Below are 13,180 nucleotides of genomic sequence, written 5' to 3'. Positions count from 1 at the left end.
TGCCAACTCTGACCAACTGATGATTGGGCTCACTGAATATAATTATTTTAAATGAGGCCTAAAGCCCAGGTCCACCTGGCCTGACATGCTTTAGGCAAGAGAATTTTGAGCTGGGCTGCCCTCGTATTTTGTTAGGGGAAAGATAATCATCTCCATTGGCCGATTCAGATCTTAGGTGGGTTGTGCTGGCTTTTGGAAGTGGTTCTGTCTCTTCTCTGGTGCTGAGGCTCCCAGCTTAGTGTGTGCTGGGGACATGTCCTAGATGAAATTATTTATTTGTGGGTGGAGGCTTTGGATCAGTCATTTGCAATATTTGTCAATATGCTAATGAAGTAGAATGGTGGTATCAGGGCCTATCAATGGCAGAGCTTTAGGACATACCTGATCTCTTTTTTTGTAGGGTGGAAGATTATGACGATCTCATGCCAATCTGGACACATCAGAGTGAGACTCTGAAAGAAACCTACAGTGAATATTTCCTTGCTGATCTCATAGAATGTCAAGATGAAGAAAATCAGGCTGTTGTTTGTGAGGTCAGTCTGCCATGAGCTCTGGATTTTTCTAATCATAACATTAGTGATGTCATATGTGAGCGGCAGCTCATGCTGCAGCTCAGCAAATAAAATGAACAAACTCACTTTTGGAAGGTAGAATTCATGACCTGCACACTCACAGTGCCTTCCGCCACCTATTTTATGTCTCTTCTGTCTTTGGGAGTGATATCTCTTGTTAAGTAAGTGAAACAGCAATCCCCACTAATTATGTAGATTCTTTTCAAGTGATTGAACAGACCATCTTGGAAGAAATCATGTTGCCATTTTAGGCATTTGCATTATGGATGACCAATTTTCATTCCCAGTGAAAATTAATACTGCATGTGAAAACTAGTAGCCAGTAATACTTTCACAGTTAAAAATGCTGTAGATATTTTCCACCTCCTGGCTCAGGCAGTCAGTTTTTTGCCGAACTGAAGACAGAAACCCAGGAATTAATTTAAATAAGAAAGAGGTGGTAATAGTTATCCTGCTGAAAATTCCTGTTAGAGTTTTCATGTGTTAGTAATAGTGCGTGGTATTGTAAGCTGATAGGCAACATAACCTACTTAATTCCAGAAGTCTGCTTTCTATATTAAATGATTTTATAAAACCGTAACATGTAATCACTACCATTGGAAGCCAAATGGGAAACAATAAACCATTAGTGTAATAGCACATTACAAACAGCTATCTTTATAAATAATACATTTCAATTGTACGTTTATAGCTCAGTATACCAGCAAAAGGTGTTTCAGGCCCTCATAGTTTACACTTGCCGCTGCTGCTGCAGATTGGAAAGACACCTCCATGCGAACCAAGATAGATGTCAATTTTCCCTGCAGAGAATGAAGCTGGCAACCTCTTTTTGCACATATGGTAGATGGATTGGTTAATCAGTCTCTGCTGAGCCTTGGGCCTAAAATTGCATAGCAGCCAGACAACTGCAGCGACCCGGCTTTTGTTCAGTTACGCAAACAAGGCAAACAAACAATCACCTGTTGTTTGAGGGGGGAAAAAAATTAAACTTTTTTTTTTATTTTTGTTGAATTGCTGATGGCCTGATAAAACAGCTATACAAATCCAGCCACTGAGTTTTCATTATGTTTACAAAGGAGGCTTTCATAATGTGTATTAAAGGAAAATAAAAATTTTGATTATGTGTGTTTCACCAGAAAGTTGCATATAGTACTAAAAGTTGAAGAGCTTCCTTCTAGACTCAGCTTAAAGCCAGAAAACATGTAGCATACCAGTTCTCATTTTTTAAGGGTATATTTCTTTCTGAAGACTGCAACTGTCTGGAAACTTTTAGTCATACTCAAACAGAGAATAACTTGTCATTTCAGCATTGTAGTGAGCTTGTAATTTTCACGCTTGCCAGGGCATTTTATTATCTTTTTTTAAAGAGTAGTTCTTAGATTTATTTTTTTTACAACTTGAAAATATATAGTGCTGATAATTGCTGTAAATTTTATTTGCAAAACAGTGTCCAGTAATTAGTTAACCATTATGGCTAACTAAATCCAGATTTTACTCCAGCTGCACTTTAAGTTAAGGAAAAATTATACCTTTTTGGAGGTATGTAGTTAAAAGGTATATGCTTTTTATTTACTATAACAGATGCTTTATTGAATCAATAGGTCATTATTTGGTCCATATGTACAATCCTAATGCTCTCACAAGTACAGCTAACAGAAGTATTGTAACATCTAATATAGAAGTCCTAATACACATTATGAGAAGAAAAAAAATAATCTTTAACTTCTGCTGGAATGGTTCCTATATTATGCACAGCCAGAGATAGAGCACTGTAACTTCTATGTTTCATAAATTTCTGTTTGATTTTTTTGTCCTGACCTAAAGTAACATGCTCAACTTTTACATCACTTTTATATTTCAGGATGGTGGCACTGCAGTAGGATTCATGAGCGTATGTTCTCAAGTAAATGTTTCCCTGTTTCAAGAGTGTTTTGATTTGGGGCCTTTCCACGGACTGTGTAAACCACATCCTGAAGATATCCTCAAAATGCCACAGAAGCCAAGCATTCAAGAAGGTACCTGTATTCTAAAATGCTAGGTGATTCAAGGTGCATTTATTTCTAGCTTCTGAGTAGGTTTTGCAAAAGGATGGCAGAGGATAGAGGTTTACTAGCAAGAAAACACAATTAATGTATGTGTTTTGGAGATCGTTGCCTGGTGTTTTTTAATTCAGGAGAGAAATTTTGATAGCCCTGGTCTCTGATTCAGAAGTGATTGTAGTACATGAGGAACTGCTCTATAGCAGGTATGGGATAAACCTAGGTTTCAAGTTCTGGAAAGCTAAAGCATCAGGTATATTTTCTATCTGTTATTTGCAGATGTGCTAATAATTCAAGACTTAATTTTGAAATCTGGTTCTAATGTCCATCAGTAGTGAAGCAGCTGGTTAACTGTGGCTGTTATGTTGTCCCGTTCACTTGTGGCGTGTTACTTCCTTGAGGTCCACTTCTGCCCTCTTTGCTTACTGTGTGCTGTCTTGTAGGTTAAAAAATTTGGGGATATCAGGGACTGTCTATTCTGTTTTTATATTGGGCATGATATAACAGCACCTCTACAAACCACCTTACTGCAAATGATAAAAAACAGTAACATGAATATGTCACCTGATTGTGGAACAGAAGTGTGGTGTAAATGATTTACAGCTGTCATATTTATTTTTCAGTGTCAAAGGGCTTTTTGTGCAGGGGGGAAACATTTTGCTATCTACTAATTATCAGTAACAGAATTATAAAAATTACCATTACGTTGTTATGTATCTGCTTGTCTGAACACAAAGCAGCAGGCAAAAAAGGCAACTAGGGAGCTACAGAGCAGTCACCAGCTGGTACCTCATTGCTGACAAGTCACCAAACAGAAAAGGGAAAGCAAAAACGTCTTTATAGCTGCTCCTGTGGATTTCCCTTCCCCTGCAAAGAAGCATCTTGCAAATAAGAGCTGAAGTAAGCCAGCTATCTCCTCCTGTATCATTCTGTGCTCCTGGAGCATTATTTCAAAATAGGTGACAGACATATGTGGAAACTTGAGACTGAGGGAGGAAAAAAGAAAGATCACTCATGGTAGTCTCTTTGAAAACTAGTTGGAATGCAGTCCTGGGCAGCCTGCTGTAGGTTACCCTGCTTGAGCAGAGGGCTCAGATGAGATGAACTCCTGTGGTCCCTTCCAATCTTAACCATTCTGTGACCATTACCTGGTTCTGGTAAAACCCTTAGACACTTCTGTGTGCTTTCCTTGTCCAGGGGCTGCAAGCTGTAGGCCCATACTTTGTGGCAAATTCTGTGATGCTAAGCCCTTTCTTAATAGGTGTGGTTATAGGTTTTAACAGTACTGCTGTTACACATATTTTTTTTGACATTTAGGAAACCTGAGATTTGTTCTAAATGTGAAAACAGCGTAAACAACTATTCAGGTTCTATTGACTGTCATCAATCTAGCATCTGAGTGCTTTTCAGAAATTTATTTAGCAGCATAGTTAGCAGTCTCGTGTTTATCTGTCTCTTTTCCTCTTTTTAAAAGCTATGTTAGTTTTGATGGTTGATACTAGTTTGCAATCCTGTTATGTTTTCTTCAGGCAAGGTATTTAAAAGGTATTGGAATGACAGGGGCAGCTCTGGGGAAAGAGAATTGTTCGTGGGCTTTTTCAGATAGCATGAGTAGAAATCACTGATGGTCTGGGATACCTGAGAAGAAATTTGAGTATGTAAGCTAAGAGCCTGACTCTTGATATTATTCCTAGAGAAAGGGCTACTAGAAATTTCATAGTAAAATTAGAGTTAGCTCATGGCTATGCACTGCTTGGGAATATTAATTCTGTTATTAGTGAATAAGAATTAAAGTTATTGTAGTTTTGCATGTTTTCAAATATAAACAAACAATTAATGCTTTAAGAAGTGTTGCTTGTCCTGAAACATAAGTTATTTATACCTGCCCAGCATGGCCAAGAAGAGGCAGATGAAACTAAAGGCTCTGGTAGCTGAATTCAAAGAATGGAGAAAGAAAAGAAGGGGAAAAAAAATCAAATGTATGCTATTTTTTACTCTAGTTTCTAATAGCACTTCAATAAGGCCTTAGCTTGTCACAAGTTACAGAAATTTGTTATGGTTTATTGAAAATACATGCTGTATATGATAGATATTTGATAAACAGCTTTTCTTTTTACTGCTTATTACACGTCTGACTTAGGACTAAACAAAAAATTCACATTTTTTGAGCAGTTTGAATGAAAAGCCCTTTCCATCTGAATGATCTGGGTTTCATTATTGCATGCGATGTAACTCAAAATTCATTTCAGTATTCATTCATGAAAACTTCTAGGAAAAGCAGTAATGTTCGTTTCTTCTTTTTTTTTTTTTTTAATTAAGAAAGGGAATAAAAAAGCCCAGTTTTAATAAAGTTTACAGCAAAAGAACCCCAACCAACTCATAAGCACAGTTCCTCTCCTCTCTGACTTTTGCTTTTTACAATAACATGTAACTTGAAAAGGTAATTACCTTGTTTGGTTTGTTTTGGGTTTTTCTGGTAAACGTAGAGCCCATATAAGAGTTGCATGCTGGTAGTCCATCGTTAAGCCTTTCCAATATAAGGGCTAACCTGTATCCTTGAAATTTATTATAGTGTCAGTCACGTATAGTTTATGTTTGATTACGTTGCATAACACATGCACGATTATATAAACACTGTTTTAACAATTGCATCATTTCTGCAGGCTACTGTACTAGAAATTTGGTGCCAAACTGGCCCTTGATGTGAAGGTTCGCTAGAAGCCTTACATCAACAGAGGCTGTGGACTTTCTTTTAAGGAATTCGAAGGCTGAGAATTTAAAATGCAAGTTGCATTACTTTGTAGAGTAATTCATGTTGCCTCTTTAAAAAAATAACAAAGGTATTTTTTCAAGCTCTTTAGCTTGTGAGTGCAGACCACAGGTTGATACTGTTTTTCCTTTCAAAATGTAATACTGAATAATAATGAAAGACTACAAAAATCTGTCTTTAACACAATATTGATATGCCACTTACATTTCAGGGTAATTACAGTAATTTGGTTGTTACTCTATATGGTGTCATGAATTAGTAGCTAGAAAACATGATGCAGTGGGAATGATTCAAGTGCTTTTCATCAGGCTTCATGGTGAACTGCCTTCTTGATCCTGCTGACTGTTACCTCTGCTAACGACCCAGCAATCACTGAATTATTTTAATTTTCTCTTTGTGCGTGTTCCTTACTTCTAATGCAACAATATGTACTTCCCAGTCACTTGTGTGCAACATATATGTAAATAGTGATGCAGTTACATTTGACAGTAGTGGATGGTGGAGCCATTAAGGGATTTCATTTTAGTATAAAGTCAGAAACAACATATCAATATTTACATGACAACAAGAGACTTGTACTAATTAACTTCTGACACCTGCAAGGCTGTTTATCATGAGAAATGTAGCTGGGTTAATCAAGATGACATATGATCACTTCTGTGAAGTCTCACATCTGTGATACCCCTGGAGAAACCATGATTTCTAACCCCTGTGTTCCTTCTTGCCCTGCACATTGCGTCTGCATTCTTTTCTGGTAACAGAGAAACAGATTTTCAGATAACAGATATTTAAAAATGCTTTTGGCTAAAGCATTTCAAACCTTTGAGGTATTTCTTGAAAAAAAAATATAAAATCTCATTACTGTATGAAGAAATGCTTATGTTGGTGAATATAGCTTAGATAGGTTTCCCCAAAGTAAAGTTCAGAGAGGAGTGAAGACTTCTGTTGTGTTGGGTTTTCTGAGTTTGTTTTTTTCCTCCTGGAAACGTGGACTTCCATGTTGCTGGAGCTTTCAAATGCAGGGGCATCCTGGCCTGATGTGTTTTCTGCCGAAGTAATACTACACCTCGAGTTTAGTAGTTAAAATTTATTTTCAGTCTTTATTTTTACATGTAAAACCAAACTGTGAACGTATCTGTAAATTTAGGGAAGTGACAATTTAAGGAGTGGAACTACTGTACTGAGTGGTACAGGGGCTAAAAATAGGGCAGCTAAAACTTTGCTGTAGTAATTTTGGTGGTTATTTAGAGCAATATGTAAGATTCACTAGTATGTCAGTGTTTCTCTTCCAAGTTGAAGACTAAAATAATTTTGGTCCATAACATTAACTTTAAATGTCACGTTGATGATGTATTACTGGATGATCTCTCATTCTGAATGCCCTCACCTTCCACTGACTTTAAAGAAATTAACCCATCACCATACATATTTAGGAACTGCTTTCCCCAGAGGGTGTAACATCTGGGCTGGTGATTGCCTGCTTTCTAGCAAGCATGGTGATGTTATAAAAGTTCATAGTTTGTTCTGTTGTGCTCATGTCAGGTGTCAGTGGAGTTCTGTAGAGTTGTGTGTGTATAAAGCTGCTAAAATCTATCTTAAAAAATAGCTAGGTAATTGAAATCAAACATAATTCATCTATGTTCCAAATTGTCTTTAGATGTTTTTATTATGGTTTCTTAATATTTTAAATATCCACTGTGGATTTAGCTCTGGCGAGGGGATTGAATAGAAAAAAAAAAAAAGTGCCATTTAAATAAACTCCCTAACATATAAATGCTTTAATTGCCTTAAGCACTTGACTAGAGGTACTGTGTGTATACATGTATATTAAAAAAAAAATATATCTTGCATCATATATGTATGTATCACAGCAGTCAGTGTTTAAATATTTATTCATTAGATGGCTACAAGTAATTCATCCTATCATCTTAGTTACCTGTTTTCCCACAAAAATATTATTACTCAGGTTGGAGTGTTACTCAGATGAGAATATTACTATAGTGTTACCAAGGATGGTAGGATGATCTGTCAAGCAGATTTAAACTTGGTTTCTGTTAGTTTGATTGTAAAGTGCCTTTCCTTTTCATGGAGCTTTTTTATTCTTTTTTATGCTGCTGCTGTCTAAAAGCTTACCAAAGCCAGTGGTCACTACTACTGTGGGTATTGTGTGTGCTTCAACAGGTGTCTTTTTTTGGCTAAACAATCTTGTGCATGCACACATACACACACGCAAAATTGCAATGGTTGACAGAGAGCTTTGAAGCAGTTACTTCAGCATCCAAACAAAGCAGCAGAGGAGAGAAATTCTTAGATCAGAGGAAAAGGAGGAAACAGACAAACAGACAAAGATTGATGGAAGAGCAGCCACCTTTTATAAGTAGCAAAATGGTGTTTAGAGAGCTAGTTAGTTTTAGCAGCTGAGAAGCTGAGAAGATTTAAATCCCTGTTTCTTGTTTCTGCTTGCACCAGTAAGTAAGTGTTCTGGCTTGACTAGGATTTGTTCTAAATTTCCGTTCTTTTAGAATTACTCTGAGAATCGAGAGCCCTTGTTCATTTTTGTGAAAAACAAGTTGGCAACAGGCACAGGATTTAAGATACCAGTTAATACAGTGACTCGTATTTTTCTCTTCAAATAGGGTAAACATATATTGTTTATTACATGTATTATATTACATATAACACACAAGTTAGGAATTGCTTCCAAACTGTGTCTTGCTCACTCGATTATTTTGCAACCAATTCTCTGTTGGTTTTTTTTGCTTTGGAATCAAATAGTCTAATGAAGTTCTAGCCCAGTAATGGTAGGAGGGTCTGTTTTAACTGTGGTTGTTAAAAATAAGTAAAACCTTGCAGTAGTCTGGCACACTCTAGTTATTGCTGTGATTCTGCAGGTTAAGCTTGCATTTTTAAGCCTGATGCGTTTATTCTTTTTCATTACTCAGATAAATATAAAAGCAACCAAACTAGTGAAGAAACAAAGTCTGTTTCATCTCAAAACTTTGACCATGTTCAAGATCAGGATGCAGCTGTGCAGGTAATAGCACTGTACACAGCAATGCTGATAACTTTAAAAGCTAGTATAAGGCAAAAGTGGAGGCTACTAGGAAAAGCAATGCTTTTTTCCACTTCTGCACTGTCCTCTGCATGGGCCCATACTTACATCTGCTCCTGTGCGTAGATCAGGAGCTGCTTTAGCTAGGATCTGGATGGAGGGGGAGAGTTAATAATTGGATGAGTTTTCCCATCCAGTTCCATGCGAACAGCCAGACAGCATAGGGGTGGGAATACAGTGGCACTGACAGGAGGAAAGGGTGGGGGCCTGCTTGTGCGGTCTGCTGCTGAGTAAAGGCACGTGGAAGCACTGGTTTGAATGGGCTTCTCTGCAGATGTGGAGAAAGCATTCCTGTAACAGACAGGGTAAGAGTCATCTTACTCTGAAGATCTGTGAGTCCTGAGATTTTGACTTGGCTGTTACTGAGCTAAAAGTCTGCTACTGACTAAAAGCTACAAAAGCTGAAAAGCAGCAATATAGGTTGTAAAAGCTAAATGGCACATGTTCTGTCTGTGCCTCTTCTGTTGAGTGAAGCTCAACTTGATAAAAGACCATCACTATGAAATCTATTGGTGGGGCATAAATCAGCAGAGAATTTATCCAAAGAAGTTTTAAATGGTTGCATCTGTCTTTTAGTTTCTCTCTTAGTACTGTATCAGAGCTACTCTGGTTCTCTTCCTGTTATTGTTCATTTCCGTTTCCGTAATATTCTTTACATTGATCCCCTTTTCTTTAAGGTAACTTTGGCATCTTTTCAGCATACATCTGGAAACAATTTTTTTTTTATATAGAAACATTTCTGAAAGATATTTTATTGCCTCACAAGGGGACTGTAATGGTAACTATTCGTTTGTGACTGTATTGCTCTTCAGCAAGAATGTATACATTTGTAAAGGCCATTTTTATCTAGTGTTTCAGCAACAGATAGATATCACATTACAAACCCTTCCTTGAACTTCTGTGTCTGTCAGAATGTGACAGGCATAAAGTACATCTCTATGTGTCTGCTTGGAATGCTACAAGATAGGAATGATGCAAGACCTCCTTTTCATTAAAAAACGAAAATAGTTTCTGAAATGTTTTAAGTGATCACTTGTCTATTATTATTGCAGAAGGATGGAGCTGTTACTGTTTCCCATACTGAACTGTCATTAGATGATGTCAAAGATTTCAAAGCCCCAGCAACACTTCTTGAGACTGAAGAAGGTACTTTTCATCCAGAGTACAGAGGAGCTTCAAATGCTTTCTGTATCCGTCTGTTTTGTATTGATGAAAAGCATGAAACTAGGTAAGCATGGATTTATAGTTACTGCTTTCCCAATCTTAATAACAATTTTCAATGCTACGTTTTTAGGACAAATCTGACAGTGACAGCACCTGCTGCAGTTAAGTTGGATTTTTTTACGACCTCTTTTTGTCCATTTCTTTTACCTTCATCAATAACTTACTGAAATTTCCAACCTCTAGCTGCAAATTCCCATCTCTCATAGGACTGTGGGGACAATAAGTTAAATATTTTTTTGGAAAAGTGCTAATTGAAATTGTGGAAGAAGGCCACTTCTTCCTCTAAACAAACATTATTCCAAAGCTGACAAACTGTGACAAGAGTGAGATGTTACAGTACTGGTCATCTAATATCATGGAGCAATAAAGCTGGTTTTAACTCTGCAGTTAAATGTTCTCCTTTCTAAATACTCGGTCTCCCGTCACTGAGATAATTGATTCTGTTTTCTGGAATCCACTACAGCAGGGGGAAGACAAAGGCTTTTTATCTTAAAATGATTGCTGCTGCTGACCTTGGGCTCTTAGATAGAGTAGAACAGATCTATACATGTAGTTTAGACCTTTTTTTTCCCCAAAATCTCTCTGCACTGTTGAAGAGTGAACCTATACTGAACCACATCAACAAAGCCCTTCCAGGAACATTGGCCCTATCTCATTATTATTGAGCGCTGCTCTTGTTATTAGATCCTAGAAAGAAAAATAAAACGTGTAGATGGAAGGAGGCTGAGCACACCCAAGATCTTCCATACTTTACATAAACGTAATTTCTAGAGACACAAAGTATTAGTAGCAAGGACTTTTTAGATGACGAGTTTGACAACTATTTAAAAAAACGTTTTTCTACTTGTAGTAGTAGTCATTGGTGACTGACAACTTCTGAACTTACCTCCTTCAAGGAAATTTAGGAATAAACTTCATTAAGAAGAAAAGCAGAACTTGGAAACTAATTCTATTTATTAAGCTGTTCCTTGATTAAGGAGAGGGCCTATCAAAGGGATTAAACACTGAATCTGCTACAAATGCAAATACCCTGAGTTACTAAAGCAAAGCTAACACATAGCCTTCTTAGTACATAGTTACTGAGTCATATAGCTCAGACAAGTTAGGAAGAGAGAGAAATGCAGTGCTAGAAGTCTGTGGTATACTTGGAAACACTGATCAACGTACATGCGATAGAACAATCGCACTGCAGGGAGTCCATTCCGGAACAGTTAATTTACAAACTAGTCTAAAATAAAATTCAAGGAAAATAATTATTTGAGAAGAAAATAACTATTTTAAAATAACACTGAGCTCAAGGACTTGTTCTAAAATGACTCCATTATACTGAAATAGCAATTCAAAGCAGTGTTCTATACCAATGCTGGGATATAATCTCTCTGTAGACTAGTTGAGTTCTTTGCTTTTAGTATCCTGCTTAGGATAAGCACTTTTTTGCCCCCTTCTGACATTCTGTTCTTTGTATGTACCATTGTTGTTTCTGTTCAAGATACTCTGACTGTGTTTATTGTTCAGTGCTGCAGTACCATTCTTTCTTTCCCTGGAGATATCTCTGGAACAGTTTGGTTTCCAAGATGGTTATCTGTGGAGAAGATAGGGGAGGTCTTCAGAAAGGAATGCTAAGATTAACTCATGCAGGATCCTCTTCTCAGAGCTGAGGAATCTGTAGATCTTGGTGTTTTCAAGTATTTTACTTGTATGCTTCACTAGCTTGCATTTACTTGATCCACCTGTTTGTAATGGAAACATTAGACAAGTAAATATGTTGAAAGGCTGGCACGAGGTAATCCTGAGTATATCTCGGAATCTTGTCCTGAAGGAGTTACTGCTGACCTTGCACAGCATGTTTCCAGAAATAGTAGCGTTATTGAAGTGTAGGTATGATTGCATCTTGGCCTTCAAGGGATGTTTACTACTGGAGAACGTGTGTTACCCAGTAAAGTTGCTAAATGTTTCCATCTTTTATATCTAGAGTTGTTACGTGGCTTTTTAGCACATTGACCATGAAATGCAAAGCAACTAAATTGCTAGCTTACTGCAGGTATTTGATAACTTTTTAAGCCCCCTGAAAAATCTCCTACCTCCATTCTTTTGTTCCTTGCTGCCAAGAAGGTACTGGATACCAGAGAATAAAAAATTACATTGCAATAGCATTTTCCTTTCCCCCATTTAGCTATTAACAAGTCATTTATTATATAGGTGAACATATAATACCCCAATCCAGAGCTGTATTTACAAGGGTGTTTTTAAGATTTCATTCAAATTAGAAATTATTTCTCTTTTCATTCAGTAATATTATTGGTGAAGTAATTAAAGGGAACTTAATTACAGGTCTGGAGGGAGGAAGGGGTTTATCAACATTTTTAGGTAATATATGTCTGTATTGAATTTCTTCAAAAGACACATTTTATACAGTGGAAAAATATTTTATAAAGCTTCAGTGCAACTCTGTTTGGGTTTAGAGCTCTCTGATGTCCTCACGCATAAAAGAAACAGGAAGAATTTGTTAGATTTCTCATGGTTTTTTAAGACTCAAATGTCACATTTCACGTTTCACTGTCACCATGGAAAAGAGAGTGGAATTACTCTAAACCGGTAGGTGAGAAGTGCAAAGAAGTGTTCAAAAACAATTTCAAAGTATTGATGTTCCTGTTAGTCTGATAAAGTACGTTGGATAGGCTTACCAAGTGGATAGTGACAGAACTCTTGGTACTGGCTGAAAATATTGTGGAACATAGCAACAACTGTTTGTAACCTCAATTAATGTTTGCTATATACTAATGCTGCTCTGACAGTCCATGAGTAGCTTCTGAAAAATGTTGGAGTCAACAGCATGGGAGTAAATTATATATTTTTTTCCTTTTGATGAAGAGCCGAATGTTTTGATGATATTTCAAACATTTGGGTTATTCTTGTTAATGATCATGCTTTAGGCACTAAAAGTCAACACTGCTGTGCAGCATGCAACATCTGCAATTGAATAATGCTGAATTGTCTGATAAGCACTGTGAATCAATGTTCCTTGCACTTAGAGGGATGTAAATACCAAAATGTATAGGATCTGTCTGATATGTGCTTTATTTAACAATGTTTACTCTTGGTTGCAGATCACTGGACTTTTTGCACTATGTTTTCAAGCTTTTTCCAGTATGTATATTTAATTTTTTAAAGTTTTACGCATGACGGGACAGTAGTGCATTTGTCAGCCAGAGCATTTAGATATGATGCCCAACTAAGTCAGTGACTCACAGGAGTATGCTATGGCTAGTTACCCTGGGCTGGGTTACCCAGAGGGGTTTGACTCCTCTCTTTGGCTGCTTTTGGACTTTATATATTGCATACATAAATCCTTTGTTTATATTCCATAGGGACTTTTCTGAAGTACAGATTTAGAAAGCAAATGTTTCAAACACCTTTAAAATGGTGTATAGATCCAGACAGTACCTAAATTAAAATAATATCA

The 13,180-nt window shown here is 36.9% G+C and overlaps 1 protein-coding gene across 6 annotated transcripts in view; it reads left to right on the top strand.

Moving 5' to 3' along the window:
• Positions 1-13,180, top strand: part of CFAP61 (cilia and flagella associated protein 61) — a 118,627-nt gene that overhangs the window by 15,044 nt on the left and 90,403 nt on the right. For 4 of the 6 annotated variants that reach the window (XM_056357463.1, XM_056357464.1, XM_056357461.1 and 1 more), the window contains 5 exons: positions 401-533; positions 2,434-2,587; positions 8,324-8,415; positions 9,546-9,721; positions 12,825-12,864. In XM_056357463.1, the coding sequence (XP_056213438.1) occupies positions 401-533; positions 2,434-2,587; positions 8,324-8,415; positions 9,546-9,721; positions 12,825-12,864 (595 nt within the window). Of the gene's footprint in view, positions 1-400; positions 534-2,433; positions 2,588-8,323; positions 8,416-9,545; positions 9,722-12,824; positions 12,865-13,180 lie in introns of those variants that run through there. The other 2 variants (XM_056357462.1, XM_056357465.1) reach the window with 2 other exon arrangements.

Source organism: Falco biarmicus, chromosome 12, assembly GCF_023638135.1.
Source record: "Falco biarmicus isolate bFalBia1 chromosome 12, bFalBia1.pri, whole genome shotgun sequence".
Classification (NCBI taxonomy): Eukaryota; Metazoa; Chordata; class Aves; order Falconiformes; family Falconidae; genus Falco; species Falco biarmicus.
Note: the sequence above shows the minus strand (reverse complement) of the source record. Positions and strands in the feature narration are given on the sequence as shown.